The sequence below is a fragment of the Prionailurus viverrinus genome, chromosome D2, assembly GCF_022837055.1.
Source record: "Prionailurus viverrinus isolate Anna chromosome D2, UM_Priviv_1.0, whole genome shotgun sequence".
NCBI classification, from domain to species: Eukaryota; Metazoa; Chordata; class Mammalia; order Carnivora; family Felidae; genus Prionailurus; species Prionailurus viverrinus.
Window position 1 is genome coordinate 83,072,594 of NC_062571.1, and position 24,367 is coordinate 83,096,960.

A 24,367-nucleotide genomic window follows, 5' to 3' on the forward strand; every position below is an offset into this window, starting at 1 on the left:
ACCGGCTCCAGATGTCAGTTTCACACATGCGAGAAAGTAAATGTAACATGCTGGAAACAATGTAACATGCTACGAAACAAGCTTCTAGCAAATAGAGTTGCATCTTGGTGGGTCCCCTGCTGACTCGCAGCCCCGTGTCCCCTGCAGACTGCAGAGAGATCCTGCTTCCCATGATGACGGATCAGCTCAAGTACCATCTGGAGAGACAAGAAGACCTGGAGGCCTGCTGCCACCTGCTCAGCAACATTTTGGAGGTTCTGTACAGGAAGGATGTGGTGAGTAATGGCCGCGGCGGGAAGCGAGCCCCCCCGCCTCACGGAAGGCGCATTTGATTCCTTTACTTTTACGGGTTAGCCTGCTTCTCTCAGTTGAGTGGTACTTTCAGGGATTTTTCTTTATGCACGAAGTATGATAATAATGTAAAAACATCTTTTTCTTTTTTTATTTTAAGTTTACTTCCTGTCACTTCTCAGGCGGATGCCTCCCCAAGACTGATTTTTGATTTTGACCCTTAAGGTCAGAAAATGACTTTGATGTTAAAAACTGGACGGGGGACCTGGGTGGCTCCGTGGGTTAAGTATTTGACTTCGGCTCAGGTCATGATCTCGTGGTTCCTGAGTTCAAGCTCTGTGCTGACAGCTCGGGGCCTGATGCCTGGTTCGGATTCTGTGTCTCCCTCTCTCTCTGCCCCTCCCCCGCTCGCACTCTCTTTCTCTCAAAATAAACATTAAAAAAGAAACTGGAAATGCGCAGATGGAAGCTATTATCTACATTCCTTTTTCTTAATTCTTATTTAAAAAATTTTTTTTTAACGTTTCTTTATTTTTTTTTATTTTTTTATTTTTTTAATTTTTTTTTCAACGTTTATTTTATTTTTGGGACAGAGAGAGACAGAGCCTGAACGGGGGAGGGGCAGAGAGAGAGGGAGACACAGAATCTGAAACAGGCTCCAGGCTCTGAGCCATCAGCCCAGAGCCCGACTCGGGGCTCGAACTCAACGGACCGCGAGATCGTGACCTGGCTGAAGTCGGACGCTTAACCGACTGTGCCACCCAGGCGCCCCACGCTTCTTTATTTTTGAGAGAGAGAGAGACAGGGTGAGAGTGGGGAAAGGGCAGAGAGAGAGGGAGACACAGAATCGGAAGCAGGCTCCAGGCTCCGAGCGAGCCGTCGGCACAGAGCCCGACACGGGGCTCGAACCCACAGACTGTGAGATCATGACCTGAGCCGAAGTCAGACGCCCAACCGACTGAGTCACCCAGGCACCCCAATTCTGATTTTAATGAAGTAATACATGCACATAGTGGTTTTTTTTTTTAATTTTTTTTTTCAACGTTTATTTATTTTTGGGACAGAGAGAGACAGAGCATGAACGGGGGAGGGGCAGAGAGAGAGGGAGACACAGAATCGGAAACAGGTTCCAGGCTCCGAGCCATCAGCCCAGAGCCTGACGCGGGGCTCAAACTCACGGACCTCGAGATCATGACCTGGCTGAAGTCGGACGCTCAACCGACTGAGCCACCCAGGCACCTCATAAAGGGATCCTTTTATTTTTTAAATTTTTTTTTTTTTAACGTTTATTTATTTTTGGGACAGAGAGAGACAGAGCATGAACGGGGGAGGGGCAGAGAGAGAGAGGGAGACACAGAATCGGAAACAGGCTCCAGGCTCCGAGCCATCAGCCCAGAGCCTGACGCGGGGCTCGAACTCACGGACCGCGAGATCGTGACCTGGCTGAAGTCGGACGCTCAACCGACTGCGCCACCCAGGCGCCCCGGTAGTGGTTTTTTTTTAAGTCATTGGTGTTTCCTAGAGTTTTGAGAAGAACGGCCCCGTGCCTCCTTCCCCAGATTCCACAACCCACCAGTCATTTCCTTCTGTGCCTTCTTAGCTAGTCTTTGTCTTTTTAAATGGTTTTTCTTTTTGTATTTGTAAATTGTTTGCTTAGTCTGTGGACCTTTTTTTGAAATCAGAAGTGGGTGCGAGCCCACGTGCAAAAGGCTGACCCTGTGCCTTCCCGTCGCCAACACACCCACCATACACAGCTGTGCACAGATGTGCACATGCGCGAACTCGCCGACCCTCCGGTTGTGCCTGTACAGGTCCGTGTCCATCCGTGTGCCTCCAGCAGGGGACAGATGGGCCAGGTTTTCAAGGTCAGCAGGGCTTAGTCTTTGCTCTCTCCCCCGTGACCTCTGGACACCTTCCCAGTCAACACACACACATACCTGTCCTGCCCACTTCCTTCCTGCAGGGATTCGTTCTCTCGGAGCCTGGTGAGTGCCTTTGAAGAAAGAGATCAGATTGAATCACTTCATAGCAAGGGTGGCTATATCAGCTCTTCCAGGGGAGTTGCCTTTGGAAGCTTCTAGAAGCCTTAATCCAATGGCCAGCTTCTAGGCCCCCTTCCAGGGCCTGCCTTTGTCTTAAAGGGGAGAAGGTTGGGAGTGAAGTGTATGTATGGCCCAGCTTCAAAGGTGATTCCTGCCCTGGCCTTGTGTGTGAGCACCTCGAGAACGTATTTAAACAAGTTCCAAGTTCAGGCCAAGTTCATCCCATCACACACAAAATAAAAGAGCACGTTTTTCCCGATGGAAGAATCCATGGCACATTATGGATTTTAGATAATGTGCTAAAATAAATACATTGAATTCCAGGTGCTGGATGCCCAGGTTATTCGAACTTGACAGGCAGAGCAATCTATGGCTGTTATCTGCCTGCTTTCCACTTACAAATGGCCAAGGGTCTCTAGAAAACTAATTGGTGGGCTAATCAGGGATCATAAACATTATATTGTTTAAACAGATTTGCTTTTATTTTTAAGGTTTGCTTAAATTCAATTACTATGATTGTATAACAAATTATCACTAATGGACTATAATTAATAAGATGCGTTGCGTTTTCTTTGTGAAGGCTTTTGCCTTTGACAAGGGCCATTCTTCATCTCGTTAAGGGTTATAATTGATTTACTCTTTACAGGGTAAATGGATTCAGTGACAACTGCCGAGGCTTGCATGTTAATGATGGTCTTAGGTGTTGGTTTTCACTGCTGTGTCTTCCTCCAGGGGCCAACTCAGAGGCACGTCCAGATCATCATGGAGAAGCTTCTGCGGACAGTGAACCGAACTGTCATTTCCATGGGGCGGGATTCCGAGCTCATTGTAAGTGCTCCGTGGTGAATGCTTGGGCGCGTAATTGTGGCGGGGGCCCCTTCCCCAGGCGTGTCACTTATTCCCAGCCCTGAAAATCCATCTGGCCCTTTCCCAGCTGCCTTTTGGGCATAAGCTTATTTTACTACATTGTAGTGAACAGCAGAGAAGCATTTATTTACAGTCTGGTATATAATATATGCTGATTTTCCATGATTCTAGAAGCAGGTGTCAAAGTTGAAGGGTCAGCAAACTAACATGTTAGAGACAGAAGCATCTGCTTCCAGTTACTCATTATTTACTTCTAGCAAAGGATATGGATTTTCTTCTTAAGTTCTTACCCTTCTGGCAGTTTCTTTCTACGTATTTACATTTAAGATGCCATTAATAAAATTTTATGACGGACCTTAAAAAGTAAACGAGGTGCTCCAACCCAGCCATTTTATTGTCTACCCTGATGTATCGTAGATGTCTCTCTTCTACAGGTGACTGAGGCATGCAATACTATCTATGATTTTTTTTCAAGAAAGTTTTCACAATAATTTAGACAGGTTTTCACTTTTTCTTTCCCCCTCCGGAGCGTACCACCCTCCCTCACTGCCATTATTCTTCGGTTTGGTTTCTTAGGCGAAAGATGCTCACACGGGTCCCATTTATTTTCCTTCATTCCCAGCACCTGTTACCATTTCACTAAATTTGGTGGATGGCATTTCACAAAAAATGCTGAGAACTTTTCGAATCCAGGAACACAACGTCCAGTTAGGGTTCTCGCTGGCAACCAGAGGAGATACGTTGTGCTTCCTTGTGTGACCATAGTTCTTTCTGCGTATCCCGGGAGGGGAACCAGTTAACGCATGCTCTTTGGGCAGCAAGGCCAGAATGCACGGAGGGCTGGACCTGCTCTGGTTTCTGTGGCTCGCACCAACAAAGGCTGCGGTTTCGCATCTGACATCACAGATGGGTAGCACCGAAGTGGGGCAGTTGCTGTCTTAGTCTGTTTCCATCAGTGAAACAGCCTAGCTTGTGCTTCAGTGTTTCAGCACGTGTCATGGTCAGATTTTCCTTTGCAAGGCATTGGCTGATCACATGTATGAAGTAGGAATGAAAATATTTCTTATAAGTTGGCTTTATTTGCAGTGGACTTATCCATTACTCCGTAACAGTACGTGCGTCTCCCTTATCACATTCTTTTCTGTACTCTTAATACCTTTGTGTAGGAGGGTGGAGACTGAGCCCCATGGAGTAGACGTGAGGTGACTCCAGGGGCCCCCCACCCCCACCCCCCACCGTGGGCTGGTGCTCCTGTCTTCTTGGCACTGTGCCATGGGTGTCCTTGGAACACTCTCATGTTGTGGGACTCTGAGGGGCCCTGAAGCAGGATGGGTCCTGTGTGGCCTGAAGTTGAATCAAGTTTGGTGCCATTTCCTAAGGTGACCCATATTGGAATGGGCTGGAGTACAGAGGGGGGGGTGATGTGATGGCAGTGTGGGGCTGCAGGGAGTGAGTGATGGGCAGTGGCGATGGGCAGAGGGGCAAGATGGCCGGTGTGGGGGCCGGTGAGCAGAGGACGTAGTTCTGTCTAGAGTTAGGGCCCTGACTCCAGCAGGGTGTTCATTTGGGTCATTGCCCGCTGGCAGGCAGTTAACCTGGGATGACGAGGGCAAGGGGGGACTCATGCAAGTTTGGACAGTCCTTGGAATGTGGAGAGATTGTGAGGCGTTCTCAACCAACGGATCTAGCGAGGGTAGAACAGAGGCCGTGGCGTGCGGCATCTTCTCCCAGACCATGTGGGCCCAATGCCTCTGGGGGAGTTCTTATCTCAGGCACGATGCTCATCGTGGTGGTTGTGATAGAGGCATGTTACTGAGCACTTACAGTAAAACCTCGGTTTGCGAGCACAATTTGTTCTGGGAACACGCTTGTAATCCAAAGCACCCGTGTATCAAAGCAAATTTCAAGAACCGTCGGATCACTTGTGATCATGTGATGTTCGGTGCCATGTCCTACTCATATTGCAAGACGTTGCACATTTATCAAGTTAAAATTTGCTAGGAATGTTTGCCCGTCTTGTGAAACACTCACAGAACAAGTTATCCGCAATCCAAAGCTTTACTGTATTTCTCTGCCAGCCACTGTGTAATTAGTGGGGAGATTCTCACTTACTTCTCAACCTCACTGCAGAAAATGTCCTGCAAAGACACAAGGAGTGTTCTAGATCCTGTGGCTGGCGTGGCAGCTGTAATTTGGTGCCCTGGTTTGGTGCCACAGCTGGTCCTCCTAGTGTGTTCTGTAAGAATGGTACTCGTGGGGCTGACCCCAGTGGTGGCCAGAGGGCATCTCAGGGGACTACGAGTTGCTTCTAGGTCTTCGTCCAGGTTAGGGAGGCAGCTGCTCAGCAGAGGAAGCACCTCTCCACTTAGCATCTTTCAGTCATTTCTTTGGGCCAAATGCTAGGATCTCCTGGAGGTGGAAGGGAGGGTTGAGCCCTTTCCCCGAAGGGCGTGGAGGGACCTGTGTGTTCTGAGGAAACCTCGAGCGTTCCTTAGGAAGAGCCCCTGCGTGTTCTGAGAAGGGCTGACAGGGAGGGCCTTGTGCCGTCTTACCCAGCTGGGGTCCAGTTCCTGCTGAGCACTCAGGAGGGGTTCAAGGCACTCTCTGGGAATGGGGGTGCAGAGCAAACCGCCCACATCCAGGCCCGTTCCCCACCATCCCACTTTCTCCTACAGAAGTCTCTAGAAGCAGGAAGGGGACTTGGGTCCTAAGCTGACTCCTCCCAATTCCTACATCTTCATTATCTATCAAAGGCATCCAGAGATCCCTTTTTTTTTTTAATTTTTGTTTTCAACGTTTATTTATTTTTGCGACAGAGAGAGACAGAGCATGAACGGGGGAGGGGCAGAGAGAGAGGGAGACACAGAATCCGAAACAGGCTCCAGTCTCTGAGCCATCAGCCCAGAGCCCGATGCGGGGCTCGAACTCCTGGACCGCGAGATCGTGACCTGGCTGAAGTCGGATGCTTAACCGACTGCGCCACCCGGGCGCCCCCAGAGATCCCTTTTGTAAAACCAACAAGGCTGCGAGGGGAGAGACTCTCAAACGAAAAAATAGATTCTGAATAAGCTGTAATTACTTGGTGAGTGACAGCAGCATCGAGATGTTTTCGTGAAGGACACTGACCTTTTAAAATGAGTCGTTGAGAAGGATCTTTTTTGTACTGTTTATTTTTGAGAGAGAGAGAGAGCGAGCGGGGAGGGACAGAGAGAGAGGAGGACAGAGGATCTCAAGCAGGCTCTGTGGTGACAGCAGAGAGCCCGACACGGGGCTCAAACTCACAAACTGTGAGATCGTGACCTGAACTGAAGTTGGATGCTCGACTGACTGAGCCCCTCCCAGGCACGCCTAGAAGGATCTTGAAGTCTTCCAGGAACCAGGAGCCCTTGTGCTGTCCACAGAGGGGGAAGACAGAGATGCTGCCCTGCTCAGAGAGCCCGACCTTGCTTTTCCAGTTTGCTCCGATGTAGATTTATGCATTAACTTCTTAATGTCAGTGTGGTTGCCCTGCGAATTTAGATTAGAGGAAGATCTGGGGGGGAAAATGTCCCTGACGAGGGGGGCAAAAAACATCAGCAGTGGACCTTCCAGAGAAGGAGAGCAGACAGTGGTCTACAGATCTGTTGTGTGTCAGCTGTAACCTCCCACCGTCACACAGACATTTCCGTCCTTATGCGCTTGCTACTTAGGTTTGCATAAATGGAATGGAAACCGTGCGACTAGGAATCAGCTTCAAGCTTCTGAATAATCACTGGAAATGGATTTAAAAATTAATGAATAATTATGCTTCACCTCATGGTTTATTCCACAGTATCGTCAACAGTAATACCGAGAACGTGGCCTCTGTTCGCGTCGGAGTGTTGTTAGTTGGGAATGCTGTCGCAGGCTGACCATTTTCCCGTCTGTTTATGTGCGCACTTGAGAAATGCAGAACTCCCTGCGTAATTGGATAAGCAGAGACGTGCAGTGTGAGCCTTTTCTTTTATCCGTGTCTGTGGTATTTGCTCAACACCGTACGGCTGATTGTGTATCATTTGTTTTAGTTCATTTTATACCTTTCAGCATTCGATGTGAAATGAACTGTTGGAACACATCTCACACATAGATGTGCCCTGACCCTAAGCGTCATACTTTTTTAACAAATAAAATTGCATCTGGCGAGTATAGAATTGCAGGTCTTGCGGATGCCGGAAACAGGTCCTAACCCAGAAGGCTTGTAGTCACCATGCCACAGAAGGAAGATCCCATTTTATCGGTATTCCAATGCGGTCTGCCACCGTAGAATAATTTTGTTTAGTGATTATTTATTTTTGAGAGCGCGAGAGAGCGTGCAAGCAGGGGAGGGACAGAGAGAGAGGGACAGGGGACCTGAAGTGGGCTCCGTGCTGACAGCAGAGAGCCCGATGTGGGGCTCGAACTCATGAACCTTGAGATCCTGAGCAGAAGTCAGACGCTCACCTGACTGCACCCCCCAGGTGCCCCTGATACTGTGGAATAATTGAGTGAAATGCTTAGTTTCATAGTGTCTGATTTCAGATTTGGGTTTTCTCTTCCTTTTTGGAAATTCCTGAGGCCCTTAGTGTTAGGCGGTGTTCTTAGTCATGGTATGTGGTTCGGAGTCATGCTGGGTTCGGCGCTCTTGTCCCGTGGGCAGATGGCATGGCCAGCCTTCTGGGGGGTGACCTGCTATCCCCCCCCCCCCCGGCCCCTCCCCCCCTACGCGTGTGTCTCTGCTAGAAGAAGCACTTGTACGCAAAGCTGGGTTGAGAGAGGATCAGTTGTGCCTTCTCCTGTGATGTTAGGTGCCTCTACCATGTGATAAGATTTACATTCTGTTAATGGGGACTTTAAAAATGTAATTGAGTGAGAAGGACTTTTAAGGATTTGTCTGCAGCCTGGATACCCACCAGAAGACCGGGAATCACTCATTCGCTAAGATGAAAATGTGCCTCTCCTCAGGAAGGATTCCCTTGGAAAATTCTCCGTGCAGGCTTAGGAAAGGGAAAGAGGCCATCTCCATCGTCTGCTTGCTCCTTTGACCAGCACCTCCTGACTCACTACACTCAAGTGAGGGCGTTCTGCTGTCTCCACGCTGAGCGCCAGCCTTGGGGGACGCCGATGGGGCGGGGGTGCATTGCATCACGAGGGCGGCGTCGCTGGTGGGGGAGATGTTGGTAGTGAGAAGCCAGCGCTTTCTCTGACCTGACATGCTTCTTTACTTGGAAAAGAGAAGAATGGAACTGGCCTGCCAGCCAAGAGAGCCCTTTGACCAAGACTCCTGATCAAATATTTGCACCGAGATGTGTTATGTGTCTATGCATGAACGTTCGTTTTTGCGATGTTTATTCTAATGGAGTTGTGGGGGTGTGCTTTTTGAAGAATTCTATTCTTCAAAAGAAAGTAATAACATTATAAAAGTTTCAAATGGAGAGTATCTGGCTCTTCTATACGAGTGTCGTAAAAAGGGTCTCTAATTGTATGTGTGCTGATCAATCTACTTGAAAGCAAAGGCCTAACGTGCTTGCGCGTGTGAGCCACGACGGCTTAATATATATATTTGTTTTCCTTCGGAATCGGCACAGGAGTTCTTTCTGCCTTTCTCACATTTCTAGTGTGTTTTCCAGGTTGGTCACTGCCTGGATGTACTGGGGAGGAGACAAACGCCACACCACTGCCTGGATAAAATATGCCGTGCTCTCTTTTGCATATCGTACTAAACCACGAAGGTGTCTTAAGTCCGTACGTACAGTTACAAGGCCGTATGCGGCTTTCGCAAGGCCTTCTCGCCTCCCGGAGCGTGTGCTGCACATTGTAGCACAACTATAGCGTTAGCATCAGTTAACCCCAGTTCACAAAACGGAACTCGATTTCTGAATCCTGTAGCTTCTCCGGGAAAGAGATTGGTCACACACCTATCTCATGCCAAATGTGCCGGTGACAGAGTTTTTCCCGATCAAAGAAGACATATTAGTATGGAAAGCAGCCTCTGTGATCTTTAGGTGACGCTGTGCCTGTGAAGCCTGCCTTGCTTAGTAATCAAGTCAAATTTTACCAGCTGATAACAACGCTCCCTAAGAGTCCGTTCCCCCCGCCGTGGGCTTTATAAACACACTGCGCTGTTACAGATGGCGTGGGATGGAGACATTCACGACCTGGTTCTCGTTGGTTCGTTCTTGCTCTCTTCTACGAAAGGCACAAAGCAGGCACCTGGTTTTGAGTGTGCGTGGTCTGAGTTGTAATGCAGGGTTGTGTACCTCAGTTCTGCCTCCGATCCTACCAGAGGGAGAATGGCTTTGCAGGGCACGCGCATGGTTGCTTCTGAGATTGGAGGCAGCCTGCGCTGGTTTAGGAGCTCAGACAGCATTTACGCCCCACCTCAGGTCTCCACGGCAACGGACACCTCGGGAGCCCCACGGAAGTGTGGGAAACTCCTGCCCATATCCTCTATCCTTTGCAGAGGAAAAGGGTTTTCCCACACCTTGATTTCCTCTCCATTTACACTCTGCTGGGGCGGGGGGAGGGCTTGCGATCCAAAGAGCAGAGGCAGGGGCCCCAGGTCCTCCCCCTGGAGGCCGGTCACACACCAGTCACTCTGGAAGTACCTATGAGGCAGAACATCCTTTGCTGTATGTGCTTGTTTATAAGAGGGGACCTCTGTGGCAACCCCAGTCAAAGGGTGTGGTTTGAATGGTTGAAGAGTGTGACCCGAAGCGTCTCCCCAGGTGCTCCTGGCTGGTGCACCGTGTCTTCCTTCACACGCACGTGGGTCCCACCCATCCTTTCTTCTCGCTGGTGAGTGTGTGAGGGCAGCGGGGCCTCCGTCTCAGCCTGCAGGGGTCCTACCGTCCTTGCCGGTGGCCTCTGCCCTTATAGACAGCGGGAAAAGGGTGGGGACCTCTCCCTTGTGTCTCTGCCAGGGTGGCGAGGTGGAGATCTTTCACCCACCCCCAGAGAAGAGGAAAAGAAGGAGATGGCCGATCCCCTGGGACTAGGGAACTGCTTGGTGGCTGATTTGGAGAGAAGCTGTCTCCACGGGACCGTTGCAGGATTTGGCATGGAAAGACCGATGAGTTCACTGGTCTCTCTGAGGTGTTGTAAAAACTAGACACGAGTTAGTCAGATCCTACTGGGAGGTGCTTTGTGCCCTTAAAAAGTCTTCCTGTTCTCCTGGTGGCTGAAGCCCCCGCCAGAGTCCATGATCTGGAAAGCCCAGCCCGAGCTACATGTCAGCCCTGCCCCCTCCCAGCCAGGCCTGGGGAGCCTGCACTTGTCTCCCTTCCTGAAGGCTAGAGGAAGTTTTTTGCAGCCCCAGCATCCTTCCCTTATTGTTATTTTCATGGATTACTTCTATTTTCCCAGATTACTGAGACCATGAAATAAGTTCAATATCCACACAAAACATTACCTTCGATTTTTTTATTTAAAAATTAATAAAGAACTTAGTGACAAGTATAATAATTTAATCTCTATACGTAATGCCGTGTGTACATCTACATATGAGGGAACACTGTACTTTTTACCTTGGTTTTGTATCAAAGTTTTTTCTTAACTCTTTCTAAGAGAAGAATCAGCATCTGGTAGTGACACATTGCAATTAAACTATGAAATGATTTTTAAAATATTTCTCTTCTGAAGATAGTTTTATTTTTAAATGGGGTTTATCTTCAATTTCCTTCTTGACTCTGAACATTTTAATTTTTTTTTTTCTTTTTTGGTCTAGACTGCTTTCAAACAGTGATGCCATTCTGTTTACTAGGATGCCCTCTTGTTGAGATGGATTTATAACACTCGTCAGAAAGCCACTATTTCAGTTCCCCGAGATAGTCGGGATTCGTAAAACACAAGGGGGTATAACTTGTTGCAAACATTTTTATAACTTTAGTTAAAAACAGTATAAAATACATGAAACACATTTTTTTTTTTTTTAATTTTTGTCTACATGAAACAATTATGCTTCCTTCATGGTACGGGATCAACGTGCCTGTCCATTTCCTTGCACAAGAATATTTCTCAATTCTGTTTACTGGTATTCAAGGATTTCCACCCTCACATAATGTTTCCACGGGAGATGCGTGTGTTTTTTTTAAAGGCTACCTCCGCAGTATAGTGTGAGCAATCCCAAAGAATGCTTACGTGACACACGCTTCATTGTTGTCCGGTCCAGGTCTGATGGCTGATCACTAGGTCCCTGTAGAATCGAAACACTTAGAACTAAAATAAATTTGCTGTTGAATCAGGAGGAAAATGCACAGCAAGAAACAGCTCCCGTGAGAAATGCAGGTAGAGATCCTCTTACCAAGGGTCGCCCCTTTGTTTTTGGCATCTAATCAATGAGGTGTGCATGCCAGCATTAGATCGGATGGGAAACTTCTGGACAGAAACTTGAAGACTAGGTTTTCTTGTACGTTCACACAACTATTCCAAAGTTCCGTTGTACAAAAAAAGGCAAAATAAGATCCCTACTTCCTCTTGTGAAAAGCAGAAAATTGATAGACCAGTCATTCCCAGACCAGGGGCTTTTGATCTCTATAAAAAAGATACTTGCAAAGGTGCAAAGTAATGAGTGAAAAAATAAAGGAACTAAGATTTGTATTGCAATGTGTAATCAAAAGAGGACTCTCAGTGTCACTGTTTATTTAAAAAATACCTAAAAACATTTGATTCACAGCTTTCCCCTAGGTATGTCATTTAGTACAACTGACTAATAGGTTCGATGCAGGCGACGCTAAGTTTGTCGGTTGGCAGCAGCTAAACTAAACAGGCGGTTTCTCTTTGAGATGGTCAGGTCTTCCACACTTGTTACAGAGCGTAACGGATTGTATAAAACGTCTGGCTGCGCTTTGGGTGACGAACGGTGTCTCAGAGATTGATCCACAGAAACGCTTTCCGGTGGCAGAGAACACCCGTGATTTATTGGTGACTGTACTATCCGCCGTGTATCTCTATGTGTGTTTTCAGATCCTTGCCAGAATTTATCGTTTGGCCTTTGGGTACCCAAAGATTAAAAATGAGATCTAAGAAAGCTTAGTGTCCCATAGCTCTGACCCTGTCAACTGCAGTGATTAAAGGCATGTCCTGACTTTGGGGGACTCCTGGCTGCTGGCCGTTTGGAAAATGAGCAGTAAACATGTGGCAGGTCTGGAGATGAACAGAATGCTAAGTTTGAGGTGTCAACCTGACACTGAGATGTGGTCACTTGGCTTAGCGCTACAGCACATGAAGGCAAATATACATATAGTCACATTTGAGAGATTATTCATGGTCTCCGACCACTTGAAAAAATTGTGCTTTCTCCGGAATTTGATGTGCTGAAAATTGCACTCGCCCCCTGCTTATTTGCAAAATTAAACATAAAAATGAAGTCCTTTGCAAACATAAGGCTTGCTTTTTCTTCTCATTATCAAAAAAAAAAAAAAAAAAAAGAAAGAAAGGCTTGAAAATAATTATGAGTTTTAGCTGTGTACAGAGTGATAGCCCATCGTCTCGCAGGCTGATGACATAATACTTGCCGATCTGGGGCGGGGGCACAGAATTTTTTTTACCTATCCCCTTTGACTACATAAACTTCATTTCAGTGTTTACCTCCCACGTCCACGAATTGCAGACAACAGCTGGCAAGGTGTGACGTGTACAACCTTGCTTCTGTTAATTATCTGTTCGTACAAAAGGCCTTTTTGGTAAGCAGGGTGGGAAGTGGGAAGCGCTGAGCCGGCCAAGGCTCGCTCCATCCTATTCGTTTTGGAAAAGGATTTACTTAACTCCAGTGGGTTTTCAAGACGGCCTTTAGACTCCAAACACCATGAGTTTTAAAGAAACCAGAGTTTCCATCTTCCATGCTTTTTAGATTCGGGTTTGGATTTTTGCTTGGGAGTTGCGGAGTAGGGCTCCTGAGAGTAAGGCGAAGGTACAACCTGAGTTTCCTCAAAAGGATGGAGTTTCCTCAGAACTGGCTGGAGCTTGTCTTCTTGCTGCTTAAAGTCCAGCTCCACACTGGGAAGAAGAGAGAGGGGAGAATTTAGTGCGTGATCTTCCCTATACAAAGATCCCCCTTAGTGACGGCAAAATGCCGTGCCGTCCTACGAGGGTAACGATCATTGGGATTATGTTTATTATGTGATTTTCCGGCTCGGTAGTGAGCAGTCGGCTGTGATCTATTGTAGCTCTGTGTCACTGAACTATCTCAGGTTCATTTTCCTTGAAAATCACTTACATGCTTTCGATGCGAGTCTTTGAAGTTTTATTAAGGTACTCCATTGGTGTCAGAGTAGATAATGTGTTGGTGGAAATGAAAAAGATGACATCTGAATAACCCTTTGGCTTGTCTGGAGACTGCACACACATGCTTCACGGGATAGATGGATGAACAAAAGTAGGAGTGTTCGGGGGCCGTCCTAGCACATACAGAACAGGGGCGTGAAGGCCCTTTGCCTGCACACCTTTTCTATAAGATTAGAGAAATCCATGGATCTCACCTCAAACAACTGTGGCATGAAATGACCTTGGCTTAGGTTCTTTGCAAAACCTCATCATCTACCACACTCGTGAGAGCCACAATACCCAACCTCGGGGAAAACTGTGTTTGTGGGGTCAGTGCCATTGAATGTTACTCAGTTGTGATCAAAGACCGTTTTCAGGCAAGAACATGGTGTTCGGTGACGATGACCCCAAATCGTAATTACATTGCTGAAGCCAGAGTGTGTGGACATGTAGCCATGTGGAGGGACCTTGGGCAGTGGTGATGATGTTTGCGTTAGAATGACAGGACTGAAGGCGATTTTTTCTTATGAAATTTCTCCACAGCCTGCCTGGAGTCCTAGCTTCTCTTCATGGCTTTGGAAAACCCATTGTTGATCTCCCCACTAGTTTCTAGGTTATCCCCTTGGCCTTTGGGATAGGATGCCCTGGTCCACACTTTTCTGTGATGGTCCCAGGAGTGATGAGCCTCGTCTCCCTTCTCTCCACCCCTGTACCCTGATTATTTGCATGTGGGCTCCGGCTTCTAGAGAATTATGCTCTGTGCTCCTTCATGTCTGGTCTGGATGCTGACTAAATGTCAGTAGATTTCAGTAAAGGCTCCGTGGTGATGATAATACATGAGCTCATAACATTGTATATCCAGTGGAGCCGTAAACCATTTACAAACATGAAATCCTATTGATTTAGAGAGGCATTAATCCTAGCCAAATTTTGACATTTTGGAAAGACAAAACAGCAAAGCTGTATTATCTGGAGTTTTAAAAACAAGTTCAAGACCCATCTAATGGACCATTTTATGTTTTAAATCCACTGCTCCATTTTTCTTAGCATCAAAGACTGTACTAGTACTACTGGAAAAATTAAAAATATTGTCAGAGAAGTTTATGGCTAGTTAATAACCCCTGCGCCCAACGCAAGAATTCTTCGCCCCCCTCATTTCAAAGGGCCTTTTTGAGTTATGGTGCTGTTTATGGGAAGGAGGAGGGAAGCTCGTGAACTCGTGCCTTGCTAATCTAGAACATGGGACAATGGAGGCACAGTCCCTCTTAAGGGCAGTTGTGGGAAGTGCAAATCTGCAGTTATGTGGCGTGGTGGGAAGAACAGGCCCAGCATCCTGCCTTGTCCTCTTGTTGCTTCGGGGGCTGTGCTGGCTTCGACAGGTGCCTGTTTCTCTATCTCCAGGTTCAATGTCCTTTCCCTTCAAGGAGCACAATAATTACTGCCCTGACAATTTCACTGCCTTCTGGTAAGGATTTCCCCCCACGCTCCCCAAAGAAAAGTCAGTGAAAAAGTTTCCTAAACTCTAAGATGCAATTCAGATATTACTTAATCCTTATTCTCTGTTGATCACTAATTTCATAATGGGAACAGGAGCGAGCAGTGATACAGATAGATATTAAAGAATTCTTTGGCTTGGACCTTTAACAAGGAAAACAAGGACCTTGTAATTGAGTTTGTGAGATGCTGTGGTATCCAGCGTGGTGTGTTAGGTACAAAAGGGTAATTTTATCAGGCGCTTGGTTCGTATTGAAAGCATGCCTTCCAGATCATAACCACTTCAACAGTCCCAGATAGGTTTTGAGTTATTAGATGGTCAGGCGGGTGCCAGCATTTCCTAGGCCGACAGTACAGTTCTGGGTACCTCTAATTATTGAATTCCCATTAAGCAGCTACATTGGGAATCCTGTTATTAACCAATTTATCACACCGCGGAACCATGTAATCACAGAGTAATCTAATCTGAGTTCTTGTTAACAAAATGACTCGACTCTATCTGTCGAGTTGATTCCTGTTTGCCCTCCCCCATTACTGAGAAGCTGCCCTCAGGAGCAGGAGCTAGAGCCGGCTTCTTTATGGAGGGAGGGTGTATGCCCCCTGGGAAAGCCTGCCATGAGACCGGCAGTGACCTTGAGCCGTGCCCCGCCCCCCCCCCCCCCCCCCAATCACTCACACATGGCAGTGCGTCTGCCTGTGGAACGGTGTGCCCTGGCTATCAGACACATGATGTGTAGTACCGTGTGCCCTGTTGTCCCCTGGGGGCCTTTTGTCATTGTGGAAGGAACACACCAAGTCACCGGGTTGATCTGAGGCAGACGACTGACTGGAGAGGGCAGTGTCTGAAGGTTAGTAGTCTGGCCAACTGTGGCTGACATACAGCAGAGGTCCCTTCAGTCTTAGCCAAATGGCCAGAGGGAAGCAGCACCTGCTGTCCTGTCTGGAGCAGAGGACTTGGACAGAAGCCACCAGTGGACATCGGGCCCTCGGACTCTGCGCACAGACCCCAACCCTGCGAGTTATTCACTTATCCCGTGCCTGCGGGAGAGGCAGTGCCCTGAGTGACACTGGATGTGGGGATGGGGCCCTGTGGCTGCCTGGCAGACCCCGTGGTGCTGGAGTGGTCACCACTGCTGAAGACATTACTATGGTCTTCGTGGCTCTTACTTTCTCCCTGCCTGGCCCTGGCATAGCTGGCCACTCCTCGTCCCCCTTCTCCAGCTGCCTCCGACAGGTCCCTCCCACCGCTCCTTTCTTTTCTCCTTCTCTGCCCTCACCACGAATACTTACTTATTTGTTTCCTGATTATTTTGCCTTTGTCCCCCAAATGCAGGTGCAGGGACTGGGGGAATGTTGTCCCATCCCCTGTTCCCAGCACCCACAGTAGAGCCTGGATCATGGCAGTTGACTACATAATACTTAGTGAATTGACAAGTGAACGCAGAGCCTTAAAAGACAAAGTCACCTCTGCTTTAGTCCTAGCTGCCCTGGGCTCTTCTGGTTGAGTCACGTGGCCCGTGCCCCCTGCCCCCTCTCTCCTCCCACCCTGAGCCCACTCCTTGCCACAGACCAACAGGGCTTCTCCTGGGGGTCCCGCCGTGGAGCCCGCTCCAAGTGGAATCTGCCTGTCTCCATTCTGTCAGAACATAATCAAAGAAGATAAGGAAACATCTTCTGCAACACACACAAGGATCCTTTTGGAGCTGGGCCCCGCACTTTCAGACCGTGCTTCTCTTTTTCTGGAAGAGTCTGTCTGAAGATCTTGGAAAGGATGGACGGGGTCCCTAGGCGCTCGTGAGTGGTCAGCTGTTCCCGTGCTCTGCTCAGGGGAGCTCAGGAGTAGTGTTTCATTCCTCCTGTGGGCTGGAGGAAGGCCTGGGCCACAGGTGGAGGTCTGGGTGGTGTTTTCCACCTTGTTGAGGGTGACCGGCCTCCACTGTCCAGTTTAGTCCTGCTTCCCTGGAGTGGTTCCAGCTCGGAGACATAACCCTGGTGGAACGAATAGATGGAGACGTTTGTGTTCCAAGTTTGGGCTGTAGACCTCGTAGTCCAGGTCCGTGGACTCTGCCGGGGGTCTCCACCGCTCTCTGCACCCGCCGGGGTCTGTGTGCCCATCAGCACACGTGAAGCAGGAGGCCTCTGGAACTGCCACCCATCTCCTGAGGCAGGATCTGGTGTTCGTGATGCACTGTCATGGAGAGATGTGGGTCATGCAGAACGCTGTCTGTCAGGAGGATGAGCAGTCTGGAAAAAGTCCTGATTCTTGAGCTCCAAAGCATGAATGTGAAGGGGCTGTGGCCAACCAGCCTTACCTGTGCTAGGTGTTCTCGCCTTTCATGCTTGAGCAAAAACCCAGACTGCAGATTGTGCTGGGTGAGACAGAATGCCCTGAAGTCCTGGGGCTGTGTCCAAGACATAAGTCCCCAGGAGCTGCTGTTATTTACCTTGACACTTCTCCATTCCCTGCCTGCTTCCCCTTCTCCCGCCAGACAACTGAACCATTTCACCAAAGGCTTTGTGTTGAGAACTCCATGTGAACAGAATCATGCAATAGCACAGGCTTTCGTGAAGACACGTGCCCTACTCCATGTGACCCACTGTGATAAGTGATTAAAGCAATGGGCTGTAGAGTCAACTTCTTTGGTTAATCTTTTAAAAGTGCAAGTTTTGGGGGCACCTGGGTGGCTCAGTCAGGTTAAGCATCTGACGTCGGCTCAGGTCACGATCTCATGGTTTGTGAGTTCGAGCCCCGTGTCAGGCTCTGTGCTGACATGTGTCAGGCTCTCCAGCTCAGAGCCTGGAGCCTACTTCAGATTCTGTGTCTCCCTTTCTCTCTGCCCTCCCCTGGTCATTCTCTGTCTCTTGCTCTCTCTCTCAAAATAAATAAACATTAAAAAAATTTTTTTTTTAAATGAAAAATTTAACTATAGGGGCTTTTCTTAAAAATTATTATTCTGTACATTTCCAAAGAAACAAAAGTGTATCCTAAATCTTAGGCTGCTCCGTCAGCTGGCACCCAAGCTTTGTTTTCTTCCTGGAGACTCTGCTAAGCTTTGTAGTAACACCTCTCCCCCCACTCCCTGTGCAGAGGAGTGTGGTTGTAGCTTCTCCAGTCAGTGCTCTGCTTGTCTGATGCTCCTATAAATACTTGGACCTCGCCATGGTTTCTTTAGCACGCTGTCGCCAACTCCTCAAGTTAATTTAAGGGGAACATAGTTAAAACATCCCTTTCTTCAGTCCTCTGTGTGGAGCAGTTAGGAGTTGAAAGCAAGTGAGTTTGGCTCCCAAGCATTTGTGTTTTCTGGAGTGGAGGAAAACCTGAAATCTTGGATTTCTCCAGCCTCAGCAACGTCGGCAGGCTCCATAGACTGCAGAGCAGAAGCGTCTGTTTTTAATTCTCTCTGAATGAGATCGCAGAGTCCCCTTTGCTATCTGTGGCTCTGACTGACTTGCGCTCCGCCACTGTGGGTAAATCATCTCCCCTTGGGGGACCTGAGCTTGCTGGGCTGCGAAACGGTGGTGGACATGCGCTCTTCCACCACATGGACGTTCCATGGCACAACCTCGAGTGCAGAGAAACACAGTCATCAGGGTATGTGCTGGCTCTTGCTGTGTAGATCTGGATGGGACAGATCATGTTCCCCAAAGTGCAATGCTTTACGTATATAGCTAGAATCTGTAAGCTCCCTATCAGCACCATGGACAACGCCGGTGTTGTTCAGAGGGAGCCCAAGGTTAGGCTCTGAGTTTTCAGACTGGCTGTGTCCCTTGCCAGCTGGGAGAATTTAGGAAGTCTCTTCCTCCTGGGCCTTGGTTTCCATACATGACCCTGGCCACACCTCCAGGTAGTTGAAGAACCCGCACCCAAAATAGCCATCGTACTCTCCCAAGTGCATTGCCACTTGAATATCTGGGGGCATCATACATCCAGCATGTCCAAAATCAAATCTTTCCTCCAGCCTATTGTCTTTTCCTTTCAAACACAGCCTACAGCCAGCATTCATCCAGGTGGCCAAAGCCACACACCTTGCCATCAAGCTTCACTAGTCCTTTCTGCTTGATCCCACCAGCTGGGTCAGTGGATTTGCCCTCAGCATCCTTCCTCTTGGGCCAACATCCACTACCCTTGTTGAGACCTTGAGAAGTTTTTCCTTTGACCATTGAAACTGCCAAGCAGTGGGCTTTCTTTCTCTTCTCTGCCTCCCTGTCTCCCTTCTATCTTGACTTCTTTCTCTTCTCTCTTCCTCTTCTCCCCTCCCTCTCTCTGTTTCTTCTCCCTCTTTCTCCCTCTCTCTCTCTCCCCCTTCTCTCCCACCTCCCTCTCCCCTCCCTCTGTTTCCTACTCCTCTACACCCCTCTCTCCTCTCCCTAACCCATTTCTCAGTAACCTTCCATAGTCACCTTCAGAAATCCTAAAACTCCTTGGCAAAGTCCTGCTCATCCTTCAGCCTAGCTACATGACACCTCTTCTTTCTGTGGGATTTCCAGAATAACCACATCTGCCCACCCTCCTTCCTGTCCAAACTCATGTGGAACAAGCTGCCCCTCAGGCATCATTGTGTCTGCATTTTTACTAGAGCATGTCCATTTCACATTGGATCGTAGCTGTTTTTCTCTCATGACTTTGAACTCATTGAGGGACAGACCCTATTTAATTCCTCTTATGTCTGAGGTGTATTTAATACAGTGTCAGGCTCAGAACATGTTTTGTTTCTGAATTGAAATAAACTGATGAACTCAATCCACATTCCCTCACTTCTGACCTCTACAGAATGCTACTGTTCTGTTTTTTATTTTACATTTATAATCTGTCATCTAAATGAATATATACAAAATATGTTTATGTGTTAATATACCTATATTATATATTATCTGTCAGTCCCATGCCAATAGGTTCAAATATTAATAATTTATATTGCCAGCTTTTTAACCCTTTGAACATAGAACTGATTCATCATAACTTTGGATCCTTCCCTCACCATTATTTCACATAGTAGGTGCATAAGCCAAGTTTATAGAATCACTATAAGATGTAAAATACCAGAAGTAGAGGGGTATTCAATAATATTAATCCCTAAACTATAAGATCTCCCCCCCTCCTTTCCCGGTACACTATGGCAAGGAAATTATTACAGTTGTAAAAACTAAAAACACTAGTCTGTTATCCTGCTATAATTATATGCTGGTCACCAAAGTTATTGTTAGACAATGACTTTTCTGAGTGGTTCTTTATCTTGACTATAGTGGAAAACAGCCCTCTTCCTTGGTGCTGGGCTGAGTTCTGTCCTCGATCTCCATCTTAGCTATGACTTCCTTTGGAGTACAAATACTGGTCTTGCACCCAGGTCTTATCAAAGTGCCCGAATTTACGGGCTGGCCACATGCACCAGGATCAAGGAACCATGTTTTAGCCTCTCACACATTGTACCCCAGAGAGGTCAAAGTGTAAAGACTCAGCCCTATTTATAACCTCTACCCATAATAATTTCTCGAGTCAGAAAGGGACCAGATCACTAACGAGACTTCGGATGTGTATTAAGCATATCTTACACCACATGCCCAGCAAGCCGCAGAGATCATACATTGTAATTACAAGGGAACAGTAATGATGAAATGTAACCTGCCAACATGCTGCTGTCCCTGGCTTCAATGAGGAGCATGAGTGTTTTGTCTTTGGGCAGGAAGTGTATTGTAACTACAGTTAAGATGAGAAGACATGGAACTCCCCAGAATTGGTTATAGTGAGTCTGGCAGGTGCTGGGGGTGGGGGACGGGGAACATTAGGTGACCAGAGTGAGGTTGGTCATTATCTTGGCCATCACCTCATCTGCTCTTATCATTTTAAAGATGGGCACCTGTCTGCCTGGAGAGACAAATGACTTCCTGGGGTCACGGTACTGGAGGTAGTGTGCAAAGGAACCTGACCCCGTCCCCCCCCCCCCCCCCCCCCCCCCCCCGAGCCACCAACCCAGGACTCGAATTCTAGATGCTCCATGGAGCTCTCTCATTTCAGATCTGAGCTAAGGAATGCTATCTGCACTGATAGGAATTAATGATAGTCTCATAGCACAGGCCAGAAAACCATTATCTCTTTGTATGTGTCCTCTGGTGTCACCAGTGGCCATGTAAACCCCAGGCTCCCCAGTGTATCTCCAGGGATGCTATGTGTAAGAGAGGAGCTCTTTCAGGGTGACTGATGGGAGAGCTGAGTGAGCTGTATGGCCCTAGCAACCACTGTCTTTTCTAGTCACTGTGTTCCCCATGGGATTTCAAAGGATCTAACTCAGGGCATTGTGGTAGGGACCCAGTCCTACATTGAGCCCCTAGAAAAATCTCCATATTCATATAAAAATGAGTTACATCTATTTTTTCATGATACTGACAATGCAACCTTCCCCCCTCCCCCCCAGCAGTTTTGGACATCAGTGAATGCCTCCTTAACTATTCCCTTGGGGCATAACCAAAGGTGAGAGTTTTAAGGGAAGGGTTATCAATATAATCAGCCTTTCTCTGCTGAGTACCTTTTAACTGATTGCTTTACAAATAGTACTTTGAGATCAGTAATCAGTTTTTGGTTTTCCAGCATCTACTCTGTATCAGAGTTGCATTTTAGAATTAAGGTATTACTATTACAAAAACCCAAATCCATATATGTTGGGAGGAGGTGGGAGAAATCATATACTTTTAAAATTCTGATAGAATAGAAAACACTTGCATTATTGGCTTTGGGAAATTCCAGGGAGAGTTCTGAGGTCCGTTAAATCTTTTTTTCTGACTTTTAATTTACTGTATCAAAAAAATACTTCCTCATGCCAGACTCTCACTGCACAAGGTATTATCCAGGGACTCCTTTCTGTCATCTTCCTCCTAGCCCATCATTCACCGTAAATACTAAGAACAGAGCGCTAAATATTAGACAAAAGGCTAATTTCCTCCACATCAGTTCATGTTGTTAAAGAACTGAATCTACACTAAGTGGCGGTAATTAGAGCAGGACTGGACAGAGCACTTCCACTAAGAGATAATCACTAAATGACAAAGGCTGTAGAGATTCCACTCCAAGTGGGCTCTGGACAGGCTAGATTTGGCACCATTTATGCATACAAATGCAATTACCTCTCTTCACAATAAGACTTCATTAGTTATGAAGCTTACTGTGCTGGTGGCTGTCCTGATCATGCGTCACCCTCACCAGCTCTTTGCACTTTGTGCACTACACCAGAATCAGTAAAATCTCCGTGCACGATCTCATCTGGAAACTCTGCATCCCCATATGTGGCGCTCTTATTGGCGATGCTATGAATTACCAAGGATGATTTGAGAGAATGCCACCCATTAATTCTGTGAGTTCCTCCTCCGGTCTCATGGAAGGCTAAACTTACTCCTCTTTCCTGAAATTCTCTGGTCGTTTTGGAAAAGAACGTGCAGAATTCGAGAACTGCCTACTTGATGAGCAGTCAGAGATTGCAAGGTACTAGAAAGTTCCCAGCTGCTGTAAAGATGAGTGTGCATGAGCAGCGAGGCATCTCCCTCCATCTTTGGGGAAGCACTGGCTGTTTCTCTCCCTAGTTCCTGCTGGTCGTTCCCGACTCTGCAGTCAGAGGAGCTGGCTCTGTAGCACATATCTGAACCCTCCTCAACATGGTGTCCTTCCAAGATCATCCTGCCTCCTCTGAGTCGGCCCCCTCCCAGGTGGAACATCCCAGCTTCCTTCAGCTCCTTCTTAATCTTTCTTCCTTGTATCTGTGGCACAAGGAGGTTCCCCTTTGTCAGAGCTCTGTTGTTGCAAGTCTTACCCTAGGGGGTGTGCGCGGGTTTATCTTCAGCCAGGTTACAGACTCCTTTCCAGCTCCCAGTGACTGGGGTGGAGGCTGTCGTTTCCTAGGAGTCCCGTGGAAATGGTTGCTGCAGAAATGCCTATAAGCATCCAATGGAAAGGGCTTGGGTATTTTACCAAAATAGTGGTTTGAAATCCTGCCCATTGTTGACCATCAATGGATCATATCAAATGACAAAATTAGGACACAGACAACATGAAAGTCTGCAAGATCCCTCCCTCACTGGTGTTGAAAACAAAGCAGACTTCTGGCATTCCTATATCCATCCATATTCCTGCCTCCCGACTGCTCCCCCACGTAACTAGTGTCCCTGGAGGCCAACTGTGTGGTGGCCTTGATGTACAGAAATGGAGCAGGTGTGGGCAGTATCTTCCTAGAGGGTACAGTGGCCTCAGGTCTTGCAACTAATGGTGAGACTTCTAACACTTACAGGAAAAATTTAAATTCTGGTAGAGATGCTATTTAATGAATCTGGAATCAGCATCATTATTACCTTTTAAATCTTGCTTTCATTCCCAAAAGCCTCGGAATTGAGTTTGGCACATGCTATTTTCATAAAAATGTACAAATCGGAATTCAAGCCATTTTGTTGTGGTATTATTTTAGAAATTAACCACTTCAGTGAGGGAGGGAAATGGTGTGTTTCATTGTTCCTTCCTGAAACACAATCTGAACAAAAGGTGAATCATCAGGAGGGTGACTCAGCAGATTTGTCCGACTAGAGAATTACCAAGATAGGCTGGGTACAAAGGATTTTGAACTGCTTTTGAGCAAAGATTATATTAGTAATTTATCTCTAAAACATTTTCTGAAATAATTACAGCGTATTGTGACAGGAAATACGGATGATTCGCCAGAAAAGTTTTGCTAAAGAAACCTGAAACTTGTATCTCTTTTAATCTTTGTTCATGCCGAGACGGTCTTTAATTAGAATTTCATAATTGGTCCAGATCACAATCCAGGGGATGTCATCTTAGGAAAAACTCTAATCATGTCAGCTACCTCCAAATCCCCAGTTATGGGAAATACTACTTCTGATGTTTGGGGTTTCAGTGGACTGGAGCGAGCAGGGCAATCAATTCGCTGCCTAAGAATGGTGGTTCGGCTGTGCATAAATCGATTTGCCAATGCAGGAACGGACATTCCTTGGGTGAGAAATGCCTTGTGACTGTCCACACTTTTCCTCCCTTGGATACTTTCCGTGGAAGCTCAGACTCACTGCTGCTGTAAATCACTTGGAAATCCCTGACTCAATGAGCTTTCAGAGCCGGAAGGGACCTACCTGATCCCTTCATGCTGTCCCACGTGATATAGAGATTTGTCGGACACCCCACCCAAGAGAGGGGGTCGGGGTTCAGCCCCGACCTCTGGGGCGCCCCGGTGCCTAAGCAGCAGGCTCTGGCAGGCTCACGTTGCCAACCTTTGGCTTGTGGTATTGGCATCTTTTTTCCCTGAAATTGCCTCAGGACCTTTTGTCCTTTTGATGTTTCTTCCAAGTCCTGTATATTTCCACGACAGACTTATTTTTTACAGAGAAATATGTACCGCTGCTTGTGGCAAAGGTACACATTTATTACA

At 47.3% G+C, this 24,367-nt stretch overlaps 2 protein-coding genes across 5 annotated transcripts in view; one reads left to right on the forward strand and one right to left on the reverse strand.

Annotated features, from left to right (window-relative positions):
* DOCK1 (dedicator of cytokinesis 1) overlaps positions 1–24,367 on the forward strand; it is a 531,871-nt gene that overhangs the window by 209,188 nt on the left and 298,316 nt on the right. For all 3 annotated transcript variants that reach the window (XM_047826036.1, XM_047826038.1, XM_047826037.1), the window contains exons 26-27: positions 148–275; positions 3,066–3,161. In XM_047826036.1, the coding sequence (XP_047681992.1) occupies positions 148–275; positions 3,066–3,161 (224 nt within the window). The remainder of the gene's footprint in view (positions 1–147; positions 276–3,065; positions 3,162–24,367) is intronic.
* The window catches only part of INSYN2A (inhibitory synaptic factor 2A), a 56,116-nt gene continuing 44,755 nt past the window's right edge, over positions 13,007–24,367 (reverse strand). For both annotated transcript variants that reach the window (XM_047826041.1, XM_047826039.1), the window contains one exon: positions 13,007–13,190. In XM_047826041.1, the coding sequence (XP_047681997.1) occupies positions 13,007–13,190 (184 nt within the window). The remainder of the gene's footprint in view (positions 13,191–24,367) is intronic.